At 43.0% G+C, this 14,736-nt stretch overlaps 1 protein-coding gene across 1 annotated transcript in view; it reads left to right on the forward strand.

Annotated features, from left to right (window-relative positions):
• Positions 1 to 14,736, forward strand: part of Slc25a13 (solute carrier family 25 member 13) — a 180,864-nt gene that overhangs the window by 102,007 nt on the left and 64,121 nt on the right. Inside the window, exons 6-11 of the mRNA XM_032906962.1 lie at positions 2,494 to 2,640; positions 4,707 to 4,845; positions 5,486 to 5,579; positions 5,783 to 5,867; positions 9,661 to 9,748; positions 10,167 to 10,325. Of these exons, the coding sequence (XP_032762853.1) occupies positions 2,494 to 2,640; positions 4,707 to 4,845; positions 5,486 to 5,579; positions 5,783 to 5,867; positions 9,661 to 9,748; positions 10,167 to 10,325 (712 nt within the window). The remainder of the gene's footprint in view (positions 1 to 2,493; positions 2,641 to 4,706; positions 4,846 to 5,485; positions 5,580 to 5,782; positions 5,868 to 9,660; positions 9,749 to 10,166; positions 10,326 to 14,736) is intronic.

Here is a 14,736-nt window from a genome sequence, read left to right on the forward strand (position 1 = left end):
GACCTTCTATTGGAGATCGGTTTCTGTGATTCAGGCCACTGGCTCTGTCTGCTGAGGAAAGAGGAGGCTGGATCTGGGGCTTTGAAAGGTGACAGGGTGCAGGCATGGTGGACTGCTGTGGTCAGAGAGTGACAGTGAGGACCATGAGCGAACCTAAGCCACGTCTCAGGGAGCACTGACCCACTGCTGTCAGAAAAGGAAAGATTCGTTCGAGGGAACTTTTAAAGGCTCGGGGAACATAATTTGGCAACTGGTTTGCACTTGGGAGAAAGGAAGCTTACAGAATTGAAAACAACAGCTCTTCAGGTGTGTCACTGGGAAACCAGCATGTCAATAATTAAGCTTTGAGCCCAGCAAAGGTTCCAGAGTTGAGTCCCTGGTGAGGACATTAATAGTGGGGTTAGTGATGTGTAATTTTATGGCCTTTATAAGGTACATACAGGATATATTCTTAGAAATTCTGGTCTAGCAGGTAGGAGTGGGGAGATTTGGAGGCAGACAGTAATCCTTAGCTCTGACGAAATCTTTGACCTTTCGTGGCAGCTCTTTTCCTGGAAAGCAGAGTTCGCGTCATCTGAGGACTGGGGCGGTTGGCACATCTTAAGTAAAGATCAAATTCAGGGCTCTAGAAGGATCTGGGCTCACAAGGTTCATCTGGGTGTCCTGCACTAAAAGTTGCCAATGCTGTATGTAACTAAGGAGAAACTGTCAATAAGATAAAGACCATTTTCTTACTAATTAATTAATCTTTAAAATTCCAGTGTTTACATTTTTAAAGTACAGAAAACCATAACTCACAACTGTATTAATTAACCAGGTCCAGTCATTATTAATACTTCATCAATCACATTTCATCCTGTCTCTCATGCGGGGCAAGGGAAACAGGAAGTCTAACTACACAGCAACATCAGACAGACTCCTGTCACTCCAGATTGCAGTGACCCATAGAACAATTAGTGTCATCTTGTTACCAAAGCGAAGAGATGGCTTCCTTACCATTTCATCTTAAATAATTTGAAATCCTTGATAGCCTTTTGGCGGTACTTTTAAGTTTCATGGAGATTAGCTTTCCGAGGTCTGTTTGGAATGTGGGCAGTGTGCTGAGGAAGATGATAGCAGGACCTTCCACAGAAGTAGTGTGATGTGAGCCTCAGTGGGAAGCAGTGTTTGGTTTTTGTGCCTACACTTATCTCCTGGGCATAGCAGTAGAGAGCTATGATTCTTGTGGAGTTTGGTCACATCAATGATATATCCAAGCGTGCTTCTATGGCCTTTCCTCCTCCGATGCACAAATTGTCCACCTTCTTATTCTAGAACACAGGGCTCTACGTGGTGTCATTTTTGACCCTCATAGCCTCGGGTGGAGGAGTTACTAGCAGCTACTGGGAGGATCAACTGGCACAGGGCAGCCTTTTGGGACAATGACTTAACCTGCCCCAAATATCAGTAGTGCCAGTGCTGAGGATTAGCGCTTTCCAGCAGAGAACACTCCTTCACCGTTGTTATGTCAAGCGCTTACCCATTAGCGTGTGCTCACGATTGCTTGCTGGATCTAGCCAGGCCTTTGAAGCTACTAAACTTCATTTTTATTTTAACTTTCTTCATATCTCAGATTCTAGAAACAAAGGAACTTGATTTGATTCCTTTGACTTTTTTCCGTCCTCCTCCTCTCCCTCCTCCTCCTCTTCCTCTTCCTCCTCTCCCTCCTCCTCCTCTCCCTCCTCCTCCTCTTCTCCCTCCTCCTCCTGTATCTTTCCTACCTTCTCTTCCTTCTTTTGAAACATTGCGTGGTGGTTTGAATGAGGATAGCCCTCATAGGCTCATGTGTTTGAATGCCTGGTCCCCAGTTACTGGAACTGTTTGAGAAGGATTAGGAGATGTGACCTTGTCAGAGGAGCTCTGTTGCTGGGGGTGGGCTTTGAGGTTTCAAAAGCCCATCCCCGGCCCAGTGCCTCTCTCTTCTGCCTGCAAGTGAGAAGGTAACACTCCCAGCTACTGTTCTGGTGCCAGGCCGGTCTGCTTTACATTAACCTTCTAAAGCTGTAAACAAGCCCCCAATTAAATGCTTTCTTTTATAAGACTTGGCTTGGTGATGGTGCTGCTTCACAGCGTTTGAACAGTAACTTAGACAGCAGGGCTTTCTCACACAGCCCAGGTTGACCTCAGAGGCATAATGTGTCTGTGACCGTCTCTTAACGCTTGGTCTCCCTACCTCTGCTTCCTGAGTGCAAGATCACATACATGTGCCATCGTGCCTGGCTTGGATTTTGCTGAGTGTAACGTTTAAAACAGAGTGTGTGCTTACCAACTTAATATTCAGTGCTATGAGGAATGTTCTTTCCAAGGAAACAGTAGTTTAGGGGGAAGCATTTAAACAGGCAGGTGGGGCCTGTTAAATCACTATGTAGGCTTATTTTGTCTGATTTAAAAACGAGCAGTCATTTGCAGTCAGAAAGAGACGTAAATTAACCGTTTTACCTTTTCTAACTGTAGGAAATACAGTTGGAGCACGCAAAGCAAGCCTTTGTGCAACGAGACAATGCCAAGACGGGAAAAGTCACAGCCATTGACTTCCGGGACATCATGGTGACCATCCGTCCTCATGTCCTGACTCCTTTTGTTGAAGAATGTCTAGTAGCTGTAAGTTGTGTGTTGTCCTAGTGAAGTAGTTTGTTCTCCCTAATTTGTTCTAAGTAAACTGGAATAGTAAAGAACAGTTCTTATCAATTGTCCTGTTTAAAACACTAATGTGATCAAACCAAAGTATGTCTTGGTTCGTTTTCGTGGGTAGGTTAATTGATCGGATTGTTTTGGGGACGTGTTTAGTTGTGTTTATTGTCCCTGGAGGCCTGGGCCTGGGTGCTTTCATATACTAAAGTCTGCAGATCCTCAGATCATTTCTTTATAGTGACATCATCTTTGCATATAATGTATATGCATTTTCTTTGTACTTTAAATTATGGCTAGATTATTTGTAACATCTAATGCAGTGTATTTTTAAATCTTTGTTTTGCTGTGTTATTCAGGGAATAACAGCAAGGAAAGAAATCTGTGCATATTCAGTAAAGATATAATTGCCCCCTCCCAAAAATCTTTGCAAAATTCTGGATATTTGAATATGTAGAATTCACGAATAAAAAGGGTCCATCTGTTAATACTAATTAGGAAAAAGGGGGAACAACGAAAATAATTTATGACTTCATCTTCTTTTGCCTTCTATTTGAAGATATGTCGAATGCTGATTTTCGTGTTACTAATTTAAGGAAAAAGAAACACACACGCAGGCAGGCACCTTGCAGACATGCACACGTGGATGTCTTGGTGGAGTCACAGATAGATCAGAAGGTCTAAAGCTTAGATTTCTCATTGTCTCTTGGTGTCCATTGGGGTTGCAGTGGTGCTTGTGATAGGCAGAGCCCTGCCATTATGTGTCATAGTTGTCCCATCCCAAAGGATGTCCAGCCGATGTCCCTGCTACTTGTTGGAACTCTGAGGTGTCCTGCAGCATTGGTCGTGGTTCCAAGCCGTGGTCATGGACAATCTAGATCACCAGGGAGGTTCATTACAGATGGAATTCAGGTTTTCTGTAGGTTTGCGTTTCACCACCGATGGGTGGCTACATCTCAGCACCTAAATGTTAAAGCTTCTCTCTGATTCCTACGATTTGGGGGTCACTTCTCTGGAAACTCCCTTTGCTAGACCATGAGTGTGTTCATAGCCACCTCAGTTTCCCACAGTGCTGACCATGAGCCTTTCAGGTCTGTTTCCTGGTGCTTCATTCTGAACACATGGCCTTTCCCATTCTGGCACCATGGTAGTCTCAGTCCTTTTCTGCCCCACCCCCCCACCCCGCCCCGCCCCACTGCCACTCCCAGGTAAACTCTCATGTCAGCTATTTTGAGTGATTATTAAGTGAAGAATTATACAGCTGTTTTAAAAAAGTGCTTTCCTAATAAAAATATTTTGCCTTCTTATTTTCCATTCACAGTGGAGATATATATATATATAAATATATATATATATCTGTTCCCCCGTCCCCTGTGAAGAAAAATGTTTTCTTACAAATTCTGATTATTTGAATTCTGAACAGCTTCAACCCCCATCTAGGCATGCGGCATCTCCAAACTGTACCGGAACACACTTGTTCCTTAGCTATCCCACCACTGTGAAGTCTTCAGTGACTATTGCTGGTTTACGTATCAAGGACAGCTTTAGACATTAAGGCTGCACTAGCTGCTTCTCATAGTACGTCTACTCCGTTACAATGCGTGTGTGAACACATGCATGTGTGTGCTACCGTTTGTATGTTTAAGGCCTTAAGATCTGCTCATTAGATGAAATAAACCAACTTATAAAACATTTCCAACTGAAATTCGAGCTCTGTAAATGACTCCTGGTCCTGTTATAATCCTACACATGTATTTGTTTAGTTTTCCAGGGGTTGTGCATGGCAGCACAAGTCCTGGTCGTGATTAGTTGCAGTCACTTTTAAAATTCACTTCTAGCTTTTTTTTTTTCTAAAGTGAAAGAAATATACTGCAGTTGTTTTTTTGTTGTTGTTGTTGTTGTTTTTTTGGTTTTTTTTTTTTTTTGTATATTCACTCCTGGTTACTTCTAAAACAGTGACAAATATATGTACTTTTGGAACTTCTTTACCTTCGTCATATCTTTTTTTCTTTCCCTTCTCATGCTTTCAACTTCCCAAGGCCGCTGGAGGCACGAGGTCCCATCAAGTCAGTTTCTCCTATTTTAATGGATTTAATTCGCTCCTTAACAACATGGAGCTCATTAGGAAGATCTACAGCACCCTGGCTGGCAGCAGGAAAGATGTGGAGGTGACCAAGGGTGAGTGAGTGCACTGGAATGCTTGTTCCAAGTGTGCTAGGGAGCAGGGATGGGGAGTGAGGCAGGCAGCCCGGAGTTTACTTAGGAGTTCCTATCCCACTCACACTGGTGAATTCATTAGTGATGTATGTCCTCCAGTCTACGATCAGACAAACTAAAGCAGACAAGACAATTTACACTAGGTTTTTGATAAACTGAAAACGGCCTTTGAATGAAGAATAGAGGACTTGTTGAATCTTTTCATTTCTTTCAAGAAGTGGACAGTGACCCTCAAAATACATTGAGGGTTTCACAAACCCTGTGTTGCTGATACCATAATGTGATCTGTGAACACGAAGAAGATGTTATCAGCATTTAATAAGATTCAAAAAACCTATAAGAATAACTTGGGGAGCTGCTATGTCAGCGTAGTTTGAATACCGTCCGCTGTCATTTGTTTATAAAGCATTCAGGTAGCACCCGGCTTTCCTCTCAGTGTTGGCTGGGATGGAGTTCTGTATTCTTTTTCCAAGTGGGTGAAAGAGCTGGGGAAACGAGGGATGACTTCATGATAACCTGCTGTGATGTCCACTCCTCCTGGGCTTTGACTGAACCCTGAATTTAGCGTTGATCTTTCTGACTCTCTCTTTCTTCCATGCAGAGGAGTTCGCTCTGGCAGCCCAGAAGTTTGGTCAGGTTACACCCATGGAAGTTGACATCTTGTTTCAGTTAGCGGATTTATATGAGCCGAGGGGGTAAGTTGGCTTTTTTTTTTTTTTAAGTTAGTTTAATAAAATAAGGTTAGGAGCTAGGTGTAGGGAGATTTCAGCAAGAGAGACAGAAACCAAATAATGGAGGCCCACACTGAAATATGGGAATTGATAAAAGGAACGATCTAGAATTCCACAATGTAAATTTAAGAAATTTGGGGCTTCATCATTGTTTACTTTCTGTCCAGGCGCATGACCTTAGCAGACATTGAGCGGATCGCCCCTCTAGAGGAAGGAATGTTGCCCTTCAACTTGGCTGAGGCCCAGAGGCAGGTGAGTGACTTCTCTCCTGGTGCTTTCCACAGAGATACCCAGGCCCCTAGCACTTCCATTCCATTTCCAGTGTCAGTTTCTGATCTAACCATTTTCTAAGTCTGCTCTCCAAATGCAGGCATTTTGAGGAGGCTGAAAGGGAAGTTGTTTAGCAACCTTCTGGTGAACAGATCTGGGCATGTGTTTCTTAGAAAGACAGGGCAGTTGCCCCAACACTCGAAACCCCAACACTCTAAAAACAAGTAGCTCTTTTCTTCTTCACATCTGGTACTGAGGGACGTGGGCATGGAGCGCTGGCTCTTGTGACCGTCCCCAGCAGCATCTGGCATTGCTAAATGAACGATATCGTTGTTCCTCAGTGGGGTACTGTCAGAGCATTGTCTAACAGCCATGCCTTCCGGTTTTCTGAGTATCAAAATGAGATAATTTTGTTTAGTCTGGAGTCATAGTTCAGAGACTTTTAGACCTGTTTTCTCTTGTGAAAGGATTCATAAGCTATGTGGAAACAATGTGAGGAATGCTCGATTTTATTTTATGGTTAACAGAAGCCCATGTGCCGAAGTTGTGGGAGTCAGAAACTTAAGACATGGGACCTCCTCGCTTAACTCTTACTCAGCTCTGTAGCTGGGCCTGAGAGAGCAACGCCTTCATCGCACGGGCTATGCCTGCATGGTGCTTGTAAAATAAATCCATGAAGAGACAGAAAGTATTTTTTTTTTTTTTTTTTTTAAGAAAAAAGACCTCCTTTAAGGCAAAGCCATCTTCGAATCTTGTGAGACTTAACTGTTTTTGGCTTGGAGCTCTGGGTCTGAACAGCGACGCCAGTTTGACCACAATGGGTTGACGCGGGCTGCATTTTTAGGACTGTCAGGCCTGGAGCCAGGATCCCCCCTCCACACCCACCCTCTCTTAGCTCCTTCCCACCCAAGGGCAGCAGCAAGTTGTGTGCGGCATGGAAATGGAAGGAGTGGGTGTGTGCTCAGTAAATCCTAACTAGGCACCTCTGGGAAACCAGCTGGCTGTGGTTAAAAGAGGAAGCCGATTCCCCCTGGTGCAGGAGAAAGAACAGTGTAATCCTGGGCAGAGGAGGAAGCAGTCCTGCTCTCCCCTCCCTTTGATTTCAGACGTTGTGTCTGAGATAATTATCTCTTCGTCTGCGTGCCACCAGCTATTGTAGAAATTTGGGGATTAAGGAAAGTAGAGGGGCTGTTTCAGATCTCCCCTGCTTCCCCCCTGGCAGCAGCACCTCTTCATTTCCCTGTGTGCCCTTTGCAGCTTTGGAGAGCTTATAATGGGTGCTTGCTGGTACTGGCCTCGAAAGGGTTAGAGGAATTTGATGAGCTTTACAGTAGGAAGTGATTGGCCGACGTTCAGAGGTTTAGAGCGATTCATTGCAACCCTACCTGAAATCTAGGATGATTTTTTTTTTTTAATGCATGAATCCCACTGCACCTGACAGATCAAGCAAGTCAGGTCATCTACCTGTGGGCGGTTTGCATGACCTAACACCCTACAACCTTCGGAGTGTTTGCCCCAGACAGGGGAGCGATGAAGCTGGAATCTTCTTCCTCGTGTCACTCTGAGAACCTATTCGGTTCTTCCAGGAAGAAGTTAGCAGTAATGGCAGAAGTTCCTTCCTTTAGCATCTTGAGAGTACTCTCATTCACTATTTTGATGCCAGAACATTTTTAGTATCGCATGTTCTCATGCATGTAAATAAAATGATAACGCTCTTTCTTTGAATACATCTGTCACCATGAAGGTAGACTACAGGGGTGGAATTGGAGGCAAGGCATGGAGCTTGAGGAAGAGATGTTTTACCTTCTTAGACATGCGTGCCTCTCCGTAAAGCTCTTTTCAGTTAAATGACTGAAGATTTCAAACGATCTCATTGTATTGGAATTGCGTTGCGCTGACAGCAGTTAAAATTCAGTGGGCTGGTAGCGGAGTTTGGTGATTGTTTTCATTGTTCACTGATGTTAATTATCGCGCCTCTTGAAAACAAATTTTATTGAATGTATGTATTCATTCAACAGGTATTATTAGGCGCTGACTGTATGTCACTCTCACCTGACAGCTCTGTGGGACAAAGTTAGTATTTTATTTACACAGACAAGATAGCACAATATTCTAGGATGGTTTGGCTTCAGTAATACTAACGATGACGGATCAGAAAAGCAACAGCAAAACAGCTGGTCGCCTTGAAATATGAATTTTAGGAAGATAGCTAAAAATGAGGAAAAACATAATCACCTATAATTTATCTATTTAGTTATGGCGGTCATAAACATTTAGAGTGTCACTAGGCGATAGAGATGCCGAAAATCCATACTAATTTCATGTAGATATATAGATACATATACATATATCCATATATAATTCTAACACCACCAACAAAAGACTTCATATTCTACGCTCTTAAATTTTCTTTTAATACTTTGAAGGGCTCAACCGTAAAAAGCACTTGTTGCTCTTATAGAGAACCTGGGTTTAGTTCCCAGCACCCACATGGTGGCTTCCAACCATCTTTAACCCTTGCTCTGGGGATTCTGCACGCTGGTGGGCGCCAGATACACACGTGGTATATATACACACAACAGGCAAAACATTCGCACACAGAAAGAAAATGCCACGAAATATTACAAACATTTAATAAAGGCAGAAGGAATATAACAAACCCCTGCACATTCGCCGTGGCCTTTTCAGCTAGTTTTCTTTCATCTTTGAAATGTATTGATTTATTTTTATGTCTATGGGTGTAACACACGTAGGCCTGCAGGCATCAGATGCCTAAGACTGGAGTTACAGAAGGTTGCGAGCAGCCATGCGGGTGCTGGGAATTGAACCTGGATTCCCAGGAAGATCAGCCTGTTCTCTTAACCACTGAACCACCTCTCCCACTCCTTACCTTTTCTTTAGGAAAGACGAGTTTTGTGAACGTTTTTCTTTACCAACATCTGATCTTCTTCGAGGACACCATTTTAAAGGATGTGCTTTTGCTTTAAAAGTGATAGCATTTTATTTATTTATTGTGTAATTTTGAGACAGGATATACCCATGTAGTCCTGTTTGCTTTGCTTTGCTACGTGGATCAGTCTGGTCCAGATCTCACAGAGATCTGCCTCTGCCCCCTAAGCACTGGGAGTAAAGGTGTGTGCCTCCATGCTCACCAATACTGCATTTCAAGCCTCTCCTCTTGGCCATTTATTGTAGCTCCAGAATATTTGCGCTGGCTGCTGCTTTTCAAAGAGCCGACACCCTTTCCCCTGTCTTTCACTGTTATTCCCAAGTAACTTTAAGTAAGAATCGCAGCATCGGAGATTAAATTCAACTTAAGTGTTCAGGTCTATGTTATTTAGAGTTTCAAAAGCTCATATTTGGTTTGACAGCGAGATTGAGAATAGCATTTTAATAATCCTTACTAATCCGAGTATTACCATTTAAAACAAAAGCAAAACTCAAACAGAAGTCTCAGCCAGTTTGCAGAATCGAAGAGCAATGTCTCCTCGGTGTTTTCCACACTGACATTTTTGTGATCACTGTGAGAATTGAGCGTTTGAAAACCGGCTATGACGTCATTTCTTACGTGGTGATTTTCTGTCCTGATATTCTTTCAGTCATGCTTAGCAGCAAACACTTTTATTTAGTAAGAACTTGATGGCCTCGAACGCAGTTCTCCTTTCTGTATTTGAGGTGTACTAGATTTGGAGTCCGCTGAGTGCTATTTTAAGTGACCGCGTGCATTTCTGCTCTCTCCTCGGCTTGCTTGCTCCCTGCTACGGCACACATGAAGCAGAAGGCCTCGGGTGATGCTGCTCGGCCCTTTCTTCTACAGCTGGCAGAGTCGGCCTACAGGTTTGGACTGGGTTCTATTGCTGGAGGTTAGTCATGGACGAGCATCGCTTTTGTTGATCCTTTGGTTTTCTTTTTTTTTCCCCTGATTTTCCACCTCTTGCTTTCGGTTCCCCAAGTCAGCTATCAACCCGTATCTATTAAGTGGGACCAGAGCCAAGGGGTCTTTTTCTACACTTGGACATGATCAGAATCCTACAAGTGATAATTTTCGATCCCTTCTGTGAGGTTAGCCGCTCCTGATATGCTGTTAATTTAAACTCTAGTGATATCCTTTTTGTAAAGGGACATTGGGATAAAAGTTAAAAGAGTATACAAAGGTAATTCAGTAGATCTATGCATAAAAAATACTTCTGTCTTCAGTCCTCTCTTGGATTTTCACCCACCAATGTCTTTCACCCAAATCACCTCAGTTCTGGCTGAGATGTTGCTATTCCTTTATTCCAGCGGTCGGAGCCACTGCCGTATATCCCATCGATCTTGTGAAGACTCGAATGCAGAACCAGCGATCAACCGGCTCGTTTGTGGGAGAGCTCATGTATAAAAACAGCTTTGACTGTTTTAAGAAAGTGCTCCGCTACGAGGGCTTCTTTGGACTGTACAGAGGTCAGTACGGCAGAGACGGGAGCAGTGCACGATGCTCACGCAGATGGAACCATAGCCAAGGGTTTCCTTTCCCATCTCAGTGCCTGAAATGAATTAGAGAGCCTGTGTTCGAATGGAAATCTAGCGGATTCTCAATTATCCATGCTAATGGGTGTAGGCTGTAGGCATCTAGGGCATGGCTAATCAAAACAGCCCGTAGTCTGAAAGCCATTTATATTGCTCCTTTGTGTGTTTGATTCCTTAAAATAATAAATTATTTTTATACACATTTTTAGTGAGTATTTTGAAAGGCTCCTTGTTTGTGTTCTCCAAGTATTCCACTCCCCATCTACCAGGGCGAGGCACCCTAGGAACAAGACACAGCTCGCTTCAGAGTGTGGAGTCTCCTGGAATGACCAGGAATCCCCAATTCCATAGTGTCACTTTCCATGGATTCAGTTATTCATGGTCAACCATGTTCTAAAAATACAGACTAGAAAATTCCAGAAACGAGCAGCTCACAGATTGTGAATAGTGTGCTAGTCTGAGGAGCATGTGAACTTGCTCATGGTTCTGCTCCAAAATACAGCCATTGCTTTGCCTAAGTCTTGCCGGGTCTAGCATCATAACGCTACATCTCCCAGCCACTCCCCTCTTTCCCTCCCATCACCAAGGCATTGTATCAGCTTGCATTATTTATTATGGGATGAGTGAGGAAAATACACTACATTGAGAGAGACCATGTTCATATGTACATAGTTATGGTTGTTTTGTTAATGTTATTATCATTCACCTCTTGCTGGGTCAATTTGTAAATTCATATATATGTATATGTATATGTATATGCATATATATGTATATGTATATACACACACACACACACACACACAAACACACGCATATATACATGTAGGAAAGAGTGGACCACCTAAGGTTGGACTGTCTAAGGTCAAGCACCCACTGAAGGTCTTAGAATGAGCCTAGTAGAGATGGTGCAAAGACTGCTAACAGGAAAACCCTGTCAAGCTAATAACCGAGTGTTCACGAGAGCCTTGCTTCCTCACCTCATCCTGAATTAGTTGCTTCCTCCCTTCATGTGAAAGGATTGGATTCACACATTCCAATAGCCATGGTGGTCTCTCTGTCCACCTGCTTCTTCTGTCCACCGGCTTCTTTGACGTGTAAGGTTCATTAAACAGTGTTAACAGGAGCAAAGAGTGCCCACGCCATGGAACCAACCATCCCACAGACCTTCTATTCAGCTGGCTTCGCCTGAGGAAACATACCCTTCCTCCCAACTTCCTGTCAATGCTTGCCTTCTGCAAAGAGCAGATGCGTATCTTTTCCTAAACTAAACTGCAAGGTGCTTGATGTCGGGCGGCTGCTGTTGGTCCAGCTACAGCTCTTCCCTCCTTTTGTAGAGCTTGCTCTTGGAAAAGAAAATAGTGCTTTGTGCTCCACTGAGGCACAATGAAAATGACAGCCATGAGAGACCTCTAGGCCTCTTCTGCCATCTGCTGACAGTAGTCTCTGAAGTAAGCTGAGTTAATGAACAGAAGCCCTGTCACCTCAGAGGCTGGGAGGCTTCCAACTGCAGAGAGCTTCCATTCCACAGGTGCTATTGTGTAGGTAGATAACCCTCATCAAAGGCCTTTTGATCTTTTCTCTCCCTTCTTTCCCTTGCCCCCTGCCTCCTATTACAATTTTGAAGGTCTTTGACCCGGGGTGATTAATGATGACCCCTGTAGGGTCACCACCTTTCCATTTGAAATGCCTTTCCTCTTTGGTGACAACACCCTTTCAAATAAAATGGCTTCTATGTAGTACAAGGTTAATGCCACAATGAGTGTTTTACAGTAACTCGGGCAAAAATGACCACATTACCGGCTTCTATGTCTTTGTTTGTTTGTTTGTTTGTTTGTTTTTCTTTTAAACTTTGAACCTCTAATATGAGTAGATGTCCAAGTCTTCACGTTGCTTTATGCACACTATTTTTACGGGCTTTCACGGTATTGAAATTAAAGGCAAGGATGCCTTTCAAGTTTTGAGACCCCCGGCCTAACAGCATTAGGCCTTCAGTTTGCCTGTGTTGACTTGCTTTTAACATTTCAGTCCTTTCTCTCTTCTGTGACTACATCTGGCAGAACCTGATTCTCGGTTCTATCTAGATCTTTCTCTGTGTGACCTCACCTTTTGACCCCATGGACAGAAGAGCTCATGGGGTCCTTGTGTTGAATGACTGACTGTGGGCTGTGAAAAACAGTTCATCCCTCTTGAGGATTGAGCTGGGGATGCATAGAAAAGAGACACACTCCTTTTAACTTCCAGACAAGAGAGTGAGCTACCATATAGAATGAGAGCTCATTTCAGGTACCAGGAGACGCTCTCTCTCCTGTTTCGAGGTTCATAAATAGCCATTTATCTAACCTGCTCTGGGTGTGAGAACCCTCAGGGGCAGGGGCTGAAGCTATCCATCATGGTGATAAATAGAATAGGAATATACAACGATTAGCATTGGGTCTCACCTATGTTTTTTAATTCCTGTTGTGTCTCTTTCCAAGAGGGTGGATTTTAAAAGAAAAAGGTGGCTGCAAGAAATCTTATAGTTCCTAAGCAAAGACATGATAGACAGTTACAGTTAAAGACAGTTTGCCCTGAAAATGCCATAGTCCTGTTCTGGATCCCTGAGGATCAGTGCTCTTAATCCATTGTACCACGATCATTGTGTGTTAGTAAATGTGTGTCACTGGGTCCAAGAGAGACCAACGAAACTGTAGGTAACCCAAGGAAAGTGGTCACTATTAAGAAGGAAAATAATAGAGATAAAAAGGCAAGGATTTCTGAGACCTGGCCTTTATATATGAAGTCATCTTCATATATATACATATATACATATATATATATACATATATATGTGTGTGTGTGTGTATATGTATGTGTGTGTGTGTATCCTCAGGCAGCGCTCTTTACATTTCACTTTAAATGTAGTTGATTTTTGAAGTTTTATCGTTATAGAGGACAGCGGTCAAATTTAAACTTGGAGAATATGAACTTGCGGCTGTTTATCCTCTGTACTGGCAGTAGTTGAGATGCTGGAATCTATCTGATGTATAAAGGAGCCAAAGGAATTATTGGGTATTCTCTCACATTTTAGAATTTGCATGAGGTAAAAAGTTTCTCCAGTGTGTTTCCTAACTAGGATAATCTGAGGATCTGGTCCACGTGAGGTTTCTTGCCTATGTGAAACACTCTGAGCATATGCTGGGACTGTGGCAAACACTGTCAAAGAAGGCACTTCTTCATCATGTGATTTTATTCCAAGCTTAATACCTCCCTGCCACATGGCGAGCATCAGGAGCACAGGAAGGTGATTTTGTATTTAGAAGTAGTGGACGAGCAGTGCTTTAGGGCTCATGTGGCATTTTCTTCAACTGGCAGCATCTGCACAGAGCATGGCACGTTCCCAGGCAGTCATCAGAACACACATGGGAGTCTGCCCGTGATCACCAGGAAGACTGAGTGCCAGTAGTGGAGTTCTGTGGAGAGCGCCTTTGGGAGTTGAGAGAGCTAACGCTGTGAGGTCATGAGCCCTCATTCTTTGTGCTCAGTGTAGGGCCCTGTTGCTCCAGCCCCAGAACCACTGTTTTTGTTGTTGTTTGTTTGTTTTTTTGTTTGTTTTTTTTTTTTTTTTTTACATAACTCTTGGTTGCTGGAAAAGATCCCCTTAGGAGTCCCATGACTCTGGCTTCAAACCCCTCTACAGGGCTGGTGACTTTCTTTACAAGAAAATGATTCCTCAGGTATTTTTGTAAATTTTGAACATGTCACCCTTAGGCTAAGTAGATAATCCAGGATTCCCCAAAGTCACTCTAAAAATCTTTGTTTCCTCCCGAGTTTCCAGACCGATTTAACTCACTCAAAGGTGTTTGAAACTTGAATGAATTCCCTGACAGTTCTCTTGGTTTTGAGTGAACTGCTTGAGTAAATCAAGTCACTCACTGGCCTGCCGGAGTCTGAGCTGGTCTAAGAGAAACAATTGCTGGGTAGTCATCCATAATCAAATGTTCTTAACGTTCCAGAAACAGCTAATTGCTGCTTCTGAACTTACAGCACCCTCCTCTCTTCTGCAGTGCCCAGGTGGTAACCTGAGTGCCTCAGACATTGGGGGGACTTTGGGGACAGGGAAGATATTCAAGAGAAATCAGAGTACATGAGAAACATTTCTTAAAGGATTTCTGTTTCTATTGATTGGTGGGAGATCCCTAATATTTTTTTTGAGACAAAAAATAATAAGAAAAAAATCCCAGAAAAGCAAATTAGATAATTTTATGAACCATATCTTAATTGGGATAAGTATTTATTGGCAAATAAATAATAAAACAAAAATTAATCTCCACATAAGAATAAAATATTATTCAGTCAGCCTGTTCAA

This window comes from Rattus rattus, chromosome 6 (genome assembly GCF_011064425.1).
Source record: "Rattus rattus isolate New Zealand chromosome 6, Rrattus_CSIRO_v1, whole genome shotgun sequence".
Taxonomy (NCBI): domain Eukaryota; kingdom Metazoa; phylum Chordata; class Mammalia; order Rodentia; family Muridae; genus Rattus; species Rattus rattus.